The sequence below is a fragment of the Hyperoodon ampullatus genome, assembly GCF_949752795.1.
Source record: "Hyperoodon ampullatus genome assembly, chromosome: 6".
Classification (NCBI taxonomy): Eukaryota; Metazoa; Chordata; class Mammalia; order Artiodactyla; family Ziphiidae; genus Hyperoodon; species Hyperoodon ampullatus.
The window spans coordinates 12,301,519-12,314,517 of NC_136919.1; the positions used below are offsets into that span (position 1 = coordinate 12,301,519).

At 36.5% G+C, this 12,999-nt stretch overlaps 1 protein-coding gene across 2 annotated transcripts in view; it reads right to left on the reverse strand.

The window, feature by feature from the left end:
• The window catches only part of RABGAP1 (RAB GTPase activating protein 1), a gene marked incomplete at both ends in the record, with an annotated part of 135,449 nt that overhangs the window by 77,599 nt on the left and 44,851 nt on the right, over positions 1-12,999 (reverse strand). For both annotated transcript variants that reach the window (XM_079706061.1, XM_079706060.1), the window contains 3 exons: positions 486-636; positions 4,528-4,621; positions 8,540-8,714. In XM_079706061.1, the coding sequence (XP_079562187.1) occupies positions 486-636; positions 4,528-4,621; positions 8,540-8,714 (420 nt within the window). The remainder of the gene's footprint in view (positions 1-485; positions 637-4,527; positions 4,622-8,539; positions 8,715-12,999) is intronic.

Consider the following 12,999-nt stretch of genomic DNA (forward strand, 5'->3'; position numbering starts at 1 on the left):
AATGCAGGGGACACGGGTTCGTGCCCCGGTCCGGGAAGATCCCACATGCTGCGGAGCGGCTGGGCCCGTGAGCCGTGGCCGCTGGGCCTGCGCGTCCGGAGCCTGTGCTCCGCAGCGGGAGAGGCCACAACAGTGAGAGGCCCGCGTACCACAAAAAATAAATAAATACATAAACAAACAAACAAAGGAAAGTTTTTACACATGGCACAGCACAACTGACCTAAGAATGAAATTATGGTCAAAAGAGATTCAGATACAGGGTAGAGGCCATCTTTTGCCTCTGAGGTGAAAAGGAAGGAAGAAAACCTATGCCTTCTCCTCTGTGCCAACACTAGAAATAACTCTGGGACAGAAGTATCCAAGTTCTACTCTTACATCAGATAAAGGAATTATATAAAATTCTTAGAAATCAAATAGCCACAATGATCTTTTTATAATAAATTTCTAAAAGAACTAATGCTGAAGCTGAATTATCATCCCCTTACCTTTGTGATGAGAATTCGGTATTTTTCTACCAGGTGGTCATTGTTGTGACAACCTGCTAGCAGCTGCCAGACTTCTCCTCGAAGAGCTTCAGGAACACCGCTTCTTACTAAGGATGACAACTGCTTTGGCCTCACACTCAAGTTAAGATGCCTAAAAATAAATACATAATCCATAAGTGCATAAAAGACAGCTTCTCTAAAAGTGTTATTTTTATGAAAGCTAAACTAAATGATATACAAAGACTTAATAAAGGTAATATATTAAAAAAAAAGTCATTGGACTAGATGGAGCCAATATAACTGTAAAAGACTGAGTGGAGGAAAGAATTCTGAAGTCAGACTGCTTCTTAAAGTATCTTTAAATTATTACTCTACTTTTTTTTTTTTGATAAAAAGCAAAACTGGAAACCACAGCTTTATGGTTGTAGTTTGTATAAGAAAAACAAAGCAAAATTCCAATAATCTGACACATAGCCAAAGGTAAGAGCTCGACTCTGCATCAAAATTGATAAGTGAACTGTGTATTTTTATGTTTTACATTTAAATATACATTTGTTCCAAGTGAGAATAAATATAAAGATATATGATTTCAGCAGTTTTTATGACACCTTACTTCCAGTAACTTTTTTGAATAACTATGGTGGATAAGAAAGTTTCTACTGTACTATTATAACATCAAAACAAGTCATTAAAGTCTCTGAGCTTCATTGATCTCATCTACAAAATGGGGGAAATAAAACAACTTTTTTGGGGGGCCGTGCTGTGCAGCATGTGGGATCTCAGCTCCAAGACCAGGGATCCAACCCATGCCCCCACTGCAGTGGAAGCACAGAGTCCTAACCACTGGACTGCCAGGGAATTCCCTAAAATACGTTTTCTGGGGGGAAATAAAACATCTTAAGGGACTTCCCAGTTGGTGCAGTGGTTAAGACTCTGAGCTCCCAATGCAGGGGGCCAAGGTTCGGTCTCTAGTCAGGGAACTAGATCCCACATGCATGCCACAACTAAGAGTTCACATGCCACAACTAAGGAGCCTGAGAGCCGCAATTAAGAAGCGGTACAATGAAATAAATAATAAATAAAGGAAACACAGCATTAAATTATTTAAAAAAAAACTTGAAATGCTGGTATTAGTTTACAAAGTGCTTTTGCATATAATTTTATTTGCTGCTTACAACAACCATCTGAGGTATGTGGTAGTATCTCCAGTTCTACAGATGCAGAAAGAAGTTCAGGGAAGTTGGTTACAAGACTGAGGTAGCCTCAAACTCTAAGACCAATGAATGCGCTCTATGTCACGTCATAGCTGCTTTGTGACTTGAAAGCCACCATTACTGACACATAAGGCAGGATCCTGACACAGAGGAATTCCTGTGACTATCAGATTTAAACAGAAGTTACTGGTACAAAATGACCACTATCAAGATACAAAAAGGTCTGAGACTTTTCTCAAAATTCTCCCAGAATACTAGCACAATAATGCACAGTACATTTAAAAATGGTTAATTCTGTGATGCTAGCACCCTAATATAAGAGCTATAGATAGTTCAGTATAGTTTTGGCTTTGCTTAGGAAAAAAAAACTACATAAAAGTTGAACAGGTGGGAGCAGAAAGGACAAAAGTAGTCCTATTACCTAATTCAAGGATTGGTACACTTTGGCCTGTGGGACAAATCTGGCTCACCATGTGTTTCTGTAAATCAACTCTTATTGAAACAGCCATTTTTATTTCTTTATGTACTGTCTATGGCTGCTTTCACACTGCAACAGCAGAGTTGAGTAGTTGCAACAGAGACTATTGACCACAAAGCCTAAAACATTTATACTTGGCTCTTTACAAAAAAAATAAACCTAACCCTAGGATTATTTGATAACCCTAGCTTGATTTATATTGATAAAATTATTTTCAGAATAATTTTATGTCACTTATAATAATAACTAGCTAACTCAGCATACTATTTTATTACTGACATTAGTTCTCTTATTGACTAAAATTCATATCAAAATGAACTTGGAGAATTAGAGCGCAAAGGTATATTTGTTACAATTACTGCCACTAAAATCTAATGTAGAGTTAAATAAACCAGCTTTGGGATCAGACTTGACTGTGTTAAAAATTCTGGGTGCTGTTTACTAACTAGAATTGCTGACTTAATCTCTAAGCCAGTTTCCTCATCTATAAAAATGGATACTATTTTATAAGGTTGTTATAGTTGAAACAGAGCACATAACTTAGCACAGCACCGGATACATGATAAATCTATTACTTCTTACTATGATTACTACCATTACAACATCTATTACTTTTAATCTAGAATAATCCTGAGTGGTGGTTCTACAGACTTGTATTTTGTAAATGAAGAAACAGACTCAAAAGAGTTAAGCGACCTGCCCAACATCATACAGCTTAGAAATAGGAGAGGTAGGATTTGAAGCCAGGTCTACCAGGCTCTAAAACTCCATGATATTGTGATGGTTCCTATTACAGTACACATATAATAATGATGAAAAAAAATAATGAAAAAATGAATTGAAGAAGAGAAACTGTATTATTATCTCTAAAGACATGACTGAAACCAGCAAAAACAGTTTTAAACACCCTGAAAGACAGTTGAGACAGATGGAAACTTAGTTAATATATTTGAAGAAGATAAGGGTATCATTTAATCAAATGAATAACAAAATGAATAAACAAAGCTTGATAACAAAACAAATTCCAAGCAATTGTATAAAATGCTGGTGAGTTCATTTTATAAAACCTAGATGCTATATATAAATAATTTAAAATACGCTATTATATAACCATGTCAAGACTCAATTACATTTCTATTTTAGAGCAGAAACCTTTTTATACAGATGAAATTCCTGCCAGCAGCAGTCCAAACACTCCAAAATCACTGAACTGAAAATATATTGTGATGAGAGCATCAGCAGGTTTGTCTCCTGATTGCTAAAGGAATATCAAAAATAAATGAAAACTATTCCCCCGGGGGGCTTTTGCAGAGTTCATTTATTAAAACCACTTGTGTAAAGACAAACCATGCTTTGGTTTGCATTTTCCTCCTGTACACATCTGACATTTCCCAATGTGGAGAGTGTTTTACCAGAAGTGTAAAGCACTGTGAGAGTGCTAGAAGCAGATGATGCCCATTTGTAGTCCCATCCCTTAAGGGCATGAAGTTTTTTTTAATGCTGAGACACAGTTTTACTAAGAATAGAGTGAAGGTTTCAACAGTTAAAACTTCAGAGAAAAATCAGACTCCAAAATAACAGGTCCATGGGGAGCTAACAGACAACCCTAATAACCAGAAAGTCACAAATAGAAAACTACTCAGATCACTTTCAAGTTCAGCTCTTTTCAGCATATACAGGCATCCTACACAATGGGGAAAGGAAACTACATAAATGTCTCATCAATTTGATTTATCAGAGTGTCTCTGATACCATTAATAAATACCTGAAGGTAGTGTGCTCTCTTTAGACAGCCTAGAGGATAGTGTTTAATGTTGTTGTCAAACCATCTTTTGAGCTGATGAGAAATTCCTGAATTTTACAAGTGTTAGTAGGAAAAGTAACTGGTAGAGCAATTAATATATACCATGTTTATAACATGCTGCTCTGTCACTTGAGGCATATAACACAGATCAGGAAAAATCCCACCTGGAGTCTCTTACCATGGCTCTATGTACTGTGTGAGCATCTTCTAAACCTGATTATTGTGTATAGTCTTAACTACTGTGTATTATCTTAACCAGTCAGTGGTTCCTAACCACTTTAATACAAATGACTTCTTTCCTTGTTTATTCTCCCCATGTTTTCCATGTTTGAATAAATATTTTCTGCAGCAATGTGAATTTATTAGGTTTCTGATATTTTGAAAGTTGATTTCAGATCTTCACTACTACCCTTATAAACCTCTAAAAACAGAGATTCTAGAATGTGAACCTCATACTTAGGTTTTTATTATTGGCTCCAAAATTCAATAATGTTAGGTAAAATAAGAATTACAGGTGAAAAGGAGAACTATTCTATTACAACTTACCATTTAGACAGCAGTTCTCCCCATGTTTCAAGAATTTTCTCTGCACATTCTTTGGATACATCACCAGATCCACTCAAGAGAGGTTCATCGTTATCTTTAATAAACAAAACACACAAAAAAGGATAACAGAGGTGGCTATGCTAGCCAGAAGAATGACCTGGAAACCTAACAGTCAAATTTGAAAGATTTTACTGGGAGCATAGTATCATAATTTCTCTCTTTTAGTATACAGTTATAAGTACGAGGAAAATAAAAATAGTCCTAGGTGGAATGTTGTTGTAATCTCTTTAATTCTCTTTTGCTTTTCATATAGGTCTATATTTTGTCAACTGCAGAAAAGAGCCATATAATTATAAAATGATAGGACTCAAAATATGAGTATGTTCTCTCACCTATTCCAAAGCAAATAGCTTTATACATGAAAATATATCGCAGTCTTATGTATAACAGTTAAAATTACAAACCACCTAAGCATAAGCTACAAAAATAAGAAAGCAGAGAATGTCAGAATTATGATACATGTTTACAATGTAAATTTGTGTTGACACTTGTTTACATAATGATCTGGCAAAATACCACGTAAAATAAACATAAGAGCTATATCTTCATTATAATCTATGCTAAAAAACAGAAAATAGTCTGGAATGAACTATACCAAGACATTAACACTGAGTGATGGAGTTATGATTTTTTTTCCTCCTTTATGTTTTTATGACTTTCTAAATTTTCTACAATGACATAATTTATAATAGAAAGCACAAAAATATTTTTAGAAAGGACCAAAATGAATCATTTCAAACTGAGTTCAAATAATTAGGAAATGTAAATTTGAATACGAAGTCAAAGATTATAAGACATAAAGACAGTGAAAAAAGTGGCAATGATAAAGGCATGTGAGACAAATTGAAAAGTGTAATGAAAGTGGGGGGAAAATATGAACTAAGACTTACTTAATAATCTTTTGTTGGACACTTGGTGAGTTTTCAACTTTTTGCTACAAATAATATCAGGATGAACATATCTCATTGCTTTTATTGGGTATATGCCCAGAAGAGAACTCCCTGGGTTAAAAAATGCATGCTTTTAAGGATTTTGAAACTTACTGACAAACTGCCTTCCAAAATGGTTTTACCAATTGATATTTGCACTAGCTGGGTACAACAGTACTTGTTTCCATGTGTCCTCAACCAATGCTGTATCTAGATTTTTTGGTTTAACCTGCCTTAAAAAGTTTTGATCTTTACACCTCTGATGATTACATCATGAATTGGCATCCCTTTAGAGATGGCATATCTGAGAGCACTGATTTTAAAGGCTCAGAAATCCAGGATACTTATTATTAAACTTATTTACATTATAATGCCTTGAACATTGTCAGCAGTTTTCATAGTGAGTTACGGAAGAGGACAGACTGAATATAAGTGAGACCTCTGCAGATAGATAAGGAAAAGAGAAAGCCTCCAGTGCACTAAGATAAACTTCCCCTGCTTCATTATTTTGCCAGAATTGGCTCTACTTTCTAAATGCCTCAAGTAATTCTCTACTCATTAAAAATGCCAATAAAACACAACGTCTTTGGGGGACAGCAGCTACTAAAAAATGTACTAAAATTTACAAGAGATAATTCCTTTAAAGAGATTAGGAAGACCTATCTTACAAAATTCTCTTTTACTGTCTGGATGTGTTCAGAATGTTTTCTGAACACCTCCCATTTATAACTGCTGGCTTCTGGCCCTGTGAGCACAAATGTCCTATGGATAAGGAGCCTCTTTAGAGGATTATAGCCATTTCTTTCCATGGAGCAAACATCACAACAGGACCAGTTTCCCTGTCTGTATACTCTGTTAGAGAGAATTACGAGATGGCATGGCTGAAGTCTTCTTCAGTCCCAGTTCTCCTGTCATTAACTTTTCACTATGAAAATGGACCCCAGGAGGGTTACTCATCCTGCCAATATTTATTGAGCATCTATTATATACCAGGAATTGGGTGACACACCAGGGAAATAATGTGGGGCAGAAAAGGACAAGCTCTCTTCCTTTACAGAGCTTGTGTTCTAGTGTTCCCTGATTCTCCCACGGACTGCTGACTGCTGTTAGTCCTTCTCTCTCCCCAGTTAAGAGCTGTCAGTAGAGGTCTTCTGAACCCCCTCAATTATATTAAAAATCCGTGCCTGCTAGAGATTAGAACTACATCTCAATCCTGATGTTATCTATTAGTTGGGCCCAAATTTCTTTGTAACTGGTAGATATCCTTTAGCATCTACAGTATGCAGATTTGAGCAGTCTCTGGTTTCATAATAAATAGAGTGTCTTTCTCAATTTTTGGTGTTTTTGTTTTGTTTTGTTTTGTTTTTTTTGCTGTACGCTGGCCTCTCACTGTTGTGGCCTCTCCCGTTGCGGAGCACAGGCTCAGGACACGCAGGCTCCGCGGCCATGGCTCACGGGCCCAGCCGCTCCGCGGCTGCGGAATCCTCCCGGACCGGGGCACGAACCCGTGTCCCCTGCATCGGCAGGCGGACTCTCAACCACCGCGCCACCAGGGAAGCCCCTTTGGTGTTTTTTTTTAATTGCTGAGTTTAAGGGGAGGAAAGCTCTATAAACTTTTATTTGCTTTGCATCTTAAGCAGTGTTGACCTAGAAGGGAAACTGAAAGTCTCCAGAACCAGTTATACAGTAGACAATCTCAAACAGTGGGAACAATTTCACCTTCCCCAGCCTTAAAACATGACTTAAATCGCCTCCGCAGGGAGACTATAAATTGTATCTCTGACTTCGCAAAAACAACATATGTGCTTTCTTTGCACTTCAAAATGCGTTATGTGAACTAAATGTCCAGAGATGGTGACAGAATAGAGCTCAGACTATTAACTCACAGACCTGGATTAAAATCCTCCCTGCCAATTTCTAGCTGTTGTGACCCTGGGCAAATTCACTTTTCTGAGATTCTATTGCCTTATGCTCAAAATAAGTATATTCAAAATAAGTCCTATTTTTCAGGATATTTGTGAGGACTATATAAACAAAGTATTACTTTACTTTATAAACAAAGTACCTGTCTACCACAGATTAAGCATCTAGTAACTGGTGGCCATCAATATTGCTAATAAATGATCCTAAGCCGATTAGTCACAGAAGAAGTAGAAGTTACAGGGAACAACAGAAAGTGGAAAGTAAGAGCTCGCTCTAAACTTGAAAAAAGGGCATATAGTCATGGATATGTATTTCTTTTAACCCAATCAGACATTCCTGCCACCTCCATGCTTTTGTTAATGTAATTTCTTAGCCAGAAGTGCCCAAACCAGCCCCTTTATCCCTGAATTCTCCTTGCACTTTAAAGGTTCCAGCTAAAAAACTATTCATGGTGCTCCACCACATACTCCACAATGAGAAATGAATTCTCATCTATGAATTTTCTAGAACACTTCTTGTGAAGCTCACATAGATACATGCCTCATATGACCTGTCATAATCAGCTTGCTTTTGCCCTTAAAAATAAAGCTCTGGTACAAAATTATAAATTGGAAAATGCCTCCCAAACTTTCACTTTTCCTATGTTCCTCCCCTTCATTTCTCACTTTTATACAGTATCTTTTAACACAGATTGATAGAATAGTTTACAGATATAACCATAAAAAAAAGAGGAAAAAATAAAGAACTGGTTGATTCCTAGTATTTATCAGGGTGAAAATCCAATAATATATAAATCAGTTGAGATGCGAACATTTATTGAGGTGGAAGCTGTGTCAAATCTGCTCTAAAAATGCGCTATATTAATACACTAAGCTAGCATAGACTGATTATTTTAAAAAGCACTAATTATAAACCTATTTTTTTCTAACTTGGTTACAATTACCTTAAAGAAAGTCCTATGTTCATCACTTTTTAATCTCCCACAGTCCTTTCAAAAGAATTCAAAATACTATGTCACTTTATCAATTCCCTGATAAAACTGTAAAGGTCTGTATGGTCTGCCACCCCAAAATAGAAATTAAGCTCTCCCTACAATTTACCTTCCTCTTCATCGTCTTCTGGAGGAGAAGGTATCATTGAACTCTGAGATCCAGACTGTGGCAGGCGAATTGAGGGACTGGCTGTAGTTTTCCTCCTCTCTCTCTCTGATTCACTTTCCAAGCATACAACTTCGTATAAAGTGTCAGTATTGTTCTTCCTCTCCTTTTGCTTTATCTTGAAGATGAAAAAACATTATTTATCAAGGGATAAAACATTTTTTTAATTGAGCACTACTGCTGATTTCATACAGGATATGAGAATAGAAAGGTATTACTTTAAATATCTAAACAAAATGTAACCTTTTCTAAATAGAAAAATATATGTTTAGACTTAGGAAAAGAAAAATAGGATATTTACTGAGCAGGACTCTAGTTCTGCAATTTTATTTACTGTATTCAGACTGTATCACCAAACATCCAACTACCAATATTTAGTAAGTGTGAACTAAAAAGTTAACCATTCTGTAGCTTCCCAGTTACTTTGTTTTGTTCAAGGTTTCCTACATAAAACTATACATGAAAAAAATGTTTTAGAAATATTCTAAAACATAAAGTTTAGGACTAAGAAAGTCTTATCTCCATGCCCCTCCCCCACAAATCCTTTCGCTTAATTATAACAGAATAGGGAACTTTTCTTCAACTGAAGGCTACAACTGGGGGTGGGAGGAGAGGTAAGTGACAGAAAAGAGATTAATAGAACAAATAAAATTTTTGATAGCTCAAATTGTTTTATATTCTGGGTTTATCTTAAGACAAGCACATAACAGTTTATACTGACCTAAATTAAAAATTAAGGGACTTCCCTGGTGGCACAGTGGTTAAGAATCCACCTCCTAATGCAGGGGACATGGGTTCGAGCCCAGGTCTGGGAGGATCCCACATGCCGCAGAGCAACTAAGCCTGTGCACCACAACTACTGAGCCTGTGCTCTAGAGCCCGTGTGCCACAACTACAGAAGCCCGAGTGCCTAGAGCCCACGCTCCACAACAAGAGAAACCACCGCAATGAGAAGCCCACGCATCACAATGAAGAGTAGCCCCTGCTCGCCATAACTAGAGAAAGCCCATGCACAGCAATGAAGACCCAACTCAGCCAAAAATAAATACATAAATAAACTAAAAAAAATTTTTTTTAAAGGGCTTAAAATAAAGAGTAGGGAATATAACACTTTACCAGTACAATATTTAAATATATTAACATTCCATATTAGAGTCAGTTTAAGGAGGAGGAAAAAAGTGAAATACAGAGCAGGAGGACAAGACAGAACTACAGGAAAAGATAGAGACAACTAGAATAGAAAGGTAGCAACACCAAAGAGAAAGATACACATGCATAAAGGAAAAATACAGAAGAGGGGGAGCAATAAGAGGTTCATTCAGTACAGAAATACCAGGCAGAGACCAGATTCTGTCATCCTAATGTTCATTTGGGTTCTTAAGAAAAACTACCGCAATCCTGGAAGGCTTGGGTAGTGGCAACATGTCCTTTCAATATCATCCTGAAACACCGTTTAATATAGTAGTTGGAAAACTTTTCTGTAAAGGGCCAAAAAGTAAGTATTCTAGGCTATGTGGGCCAGTAGTCTCTGCTGCAACTACTCAACTCTGCCATTATGGTGCAAAAGCAGCCATAGACAGTTAGTGTGGCTGTGTTTCAAACGCATTTTATAAAAGCAAGTGTCAGGCCAGATTTGACGCACAGACCCAGATGTGCTGGCTTTAACATGTCCGCCAAAGAATTATTTAATTTTCTAGGTGAATAAATGACTGAATTACTTATTATTAATTAAAGGACCCAGGCTCTGTGAAGTTACATATTAATCTATAGGTTTGTGTCCAACAGCTATGCAAATGATTTCCGTCTAATAGAAAAGATAACCCAAAGGTTACCTATAGGACATTAACCAGTTTTGTTTCTAACCCAGAAATCTTGTTCTAACATTCTCTTTTTTTTAAAGAAAGGACTATATAAACTCAAGTTTCTCAAATACTTAGAACCAGTTTTACCATCTTACTGGTTCCCTCACTACCTAATGAATTAAATTAAATCTTTGACATATGTTCATTCTGAATTTGTAATTATGATTTTTAATTTCAAATATGCTTTGATAGGGAACAGGATTTACTTTTGTTTTGTTTTAAATTACTCTCTAAAACATTAGTTAATTGCTATCTGAAACATTTCAAAGATCAACATAACTCTTTACCTTTAAAATTTTTTCTCAGAAACCATATGAATGTAATAACCATTGCACTTCACCTAGAAAATCCTCTTTGAGTGACAGTCACCAGAGCACTACTGCCCTTTTGAAGTCAGATAAATATGGAGTCAAGAAGTGGACCCTGCCTGTAAGTCAAGAACTCCAGCTATTAAAAATGTTGTTCATTGTTGAAGCTGGGTAATAGTACATGGGGTCCATTATATTATTCTTTTTATTTCTGTGTACATTTGAATTGTCTATAATAAAAAGCTTTTAAAAAGCACTCTTAAAAGACCAAAAAAAAAAAAAGTAGACATGAATAAGTGGAAAGATATCACATGTTCTTGGAAAAGATAACTCTATATTAATATCACAAAGATTTCAATTCTCCCCAATAAAAATACCAATACTTTCTTCCAGAGCTACAAAGGTTGAATCTAAAGTTTATATGAAAAATAAACAATCAAGAATATTTAGGGCTTCCCTGGTGGCGCAGTGGTTGAGAGTCCGCCTGCTGATGCAGGGGACACGGGTTCGTGCCCCGGTCCAGGAAGATCCCACATGCCGCAGAGCGGCTGGGCCCGTAAGCCATGGCCGCTGAGCCTGCGCGTCCAGAGCCTGTGCTCCGCAACGGGAGAGGCCACAACAGTGAGAGGCCCGCGTACGGCAAAAAAAAAAAAAAAAGAATATTTAGCAAAACCCAGAAAAAGAAGAACAGCTGAGGAGGAAAGTTAGCCCTACCAAATATAAAAACATAACGTCTATGTAATTAAAACAGTGTGGTATCAGTGAATGAGTAACATAAAGATCAATCAAAAAGAATATAAAAACCAAAAGAGTTCTAAATACATATGAAAATCTGATAATATGATAAAGGTGGCATCTCAAATCACTGGGGGGAAAGTTAGACTTTTCAATGAATGGTATTGGGACAAGTGGATGGCCATTTGAAAAAAACATTAAATCAGATCCATACCTTACACTATATAACAGAATAAGATACTAATAAATTAGAGATATAAATAAAAGTAGTCAAACAAAACCATGTAAGTAATACTAGAAAATGTATAAATTCCTTTATTACTTGAGAGTAGGGAAAGCATTTCTAATTATGACCCCAAATCCAGAAGCTTTAAAGGAAAAACTTGATAAATTCAAGCATATAAGAAAGAAATTATGTGGCAAAAAAAGCCCAAAGACTGGGCCTCCCTGGTGGCGCAGTGGTTGAGAGTCCGCCTGCCGATGCAGGGGATACGGGTTCGTGCCCCGGTCTGGGAGGATCCCATATGCCGCGGAGCGGCTGGGCCCGTGAGCCATGGCTGCTGAGCCTGCGCATCCGGAGCCTGTGCTCCGCAACGGGAGAGGCCACAACAGTGAGAGGCCCGCATACCACAAAAAAAAAAAAAAAAAAAAAAAAAAAAAAAAAAAAAAAAAAAAAAAGCCCAAAGACTCATCACAATTTAGGTCACAGGACAAGTGACAAACCAGAAGAAATATTTGCAAATTATATCTCAAAGGGTTACTCTCTTTGATTTCATAAAGAGCTTCTAAAAATTAAGAGGAAATGGCCAAAACCAAAGAGCAAAAAATATGAAGAGACAATTCACAGAAAAGGAAAGAAAAATCACCCCTATACATATGAAAAAAAAATGCTTGTTTTCATTCATCAGAGGATAAATTAAAACTACCATCAGATCCTTATGTTTGACAATGCACTCTGATAAGCCTCTGGAGAAACAGGTACTCTCATACCCGCTAATCTCTATGATTACAACCTTTACAGAGGGGAACGTGGCAAATATAACAAAATTACATATGCAAAATTACCTCATGTGCCAGTAATTCCACCAATAGGTATCTACTCTAAGATGCACTTTCATAAAATCAAAAAAATACACGCACAAAGTGCTATACTGCAACATTATTTGGAATAGCAAACGCTTGGAAAAAAATCCAAGTATTAATCAATAAAGGACTAGTTGAAAGAAGCTTGATTTATCCAAACAACACAGTAGTATAGAGTCGTTAATAAGAATGAGGACGATCTCTATAAACTTATACGGAATGATCACCAGGATATATTAAGATAAAAAAGGTGCAGAAAAATATATATAGTATGCTAGTTTTTGTTTAAAAGGGAGTTAAAAAATATATAGAAGTATTTTATTATTTTCACAAAAAGAAACACTGGAAAGATAACCTAGAAACCAATAATAATGGTTACCTGTAGGGTTGGGGAAAAGGACATATGAATGAAACC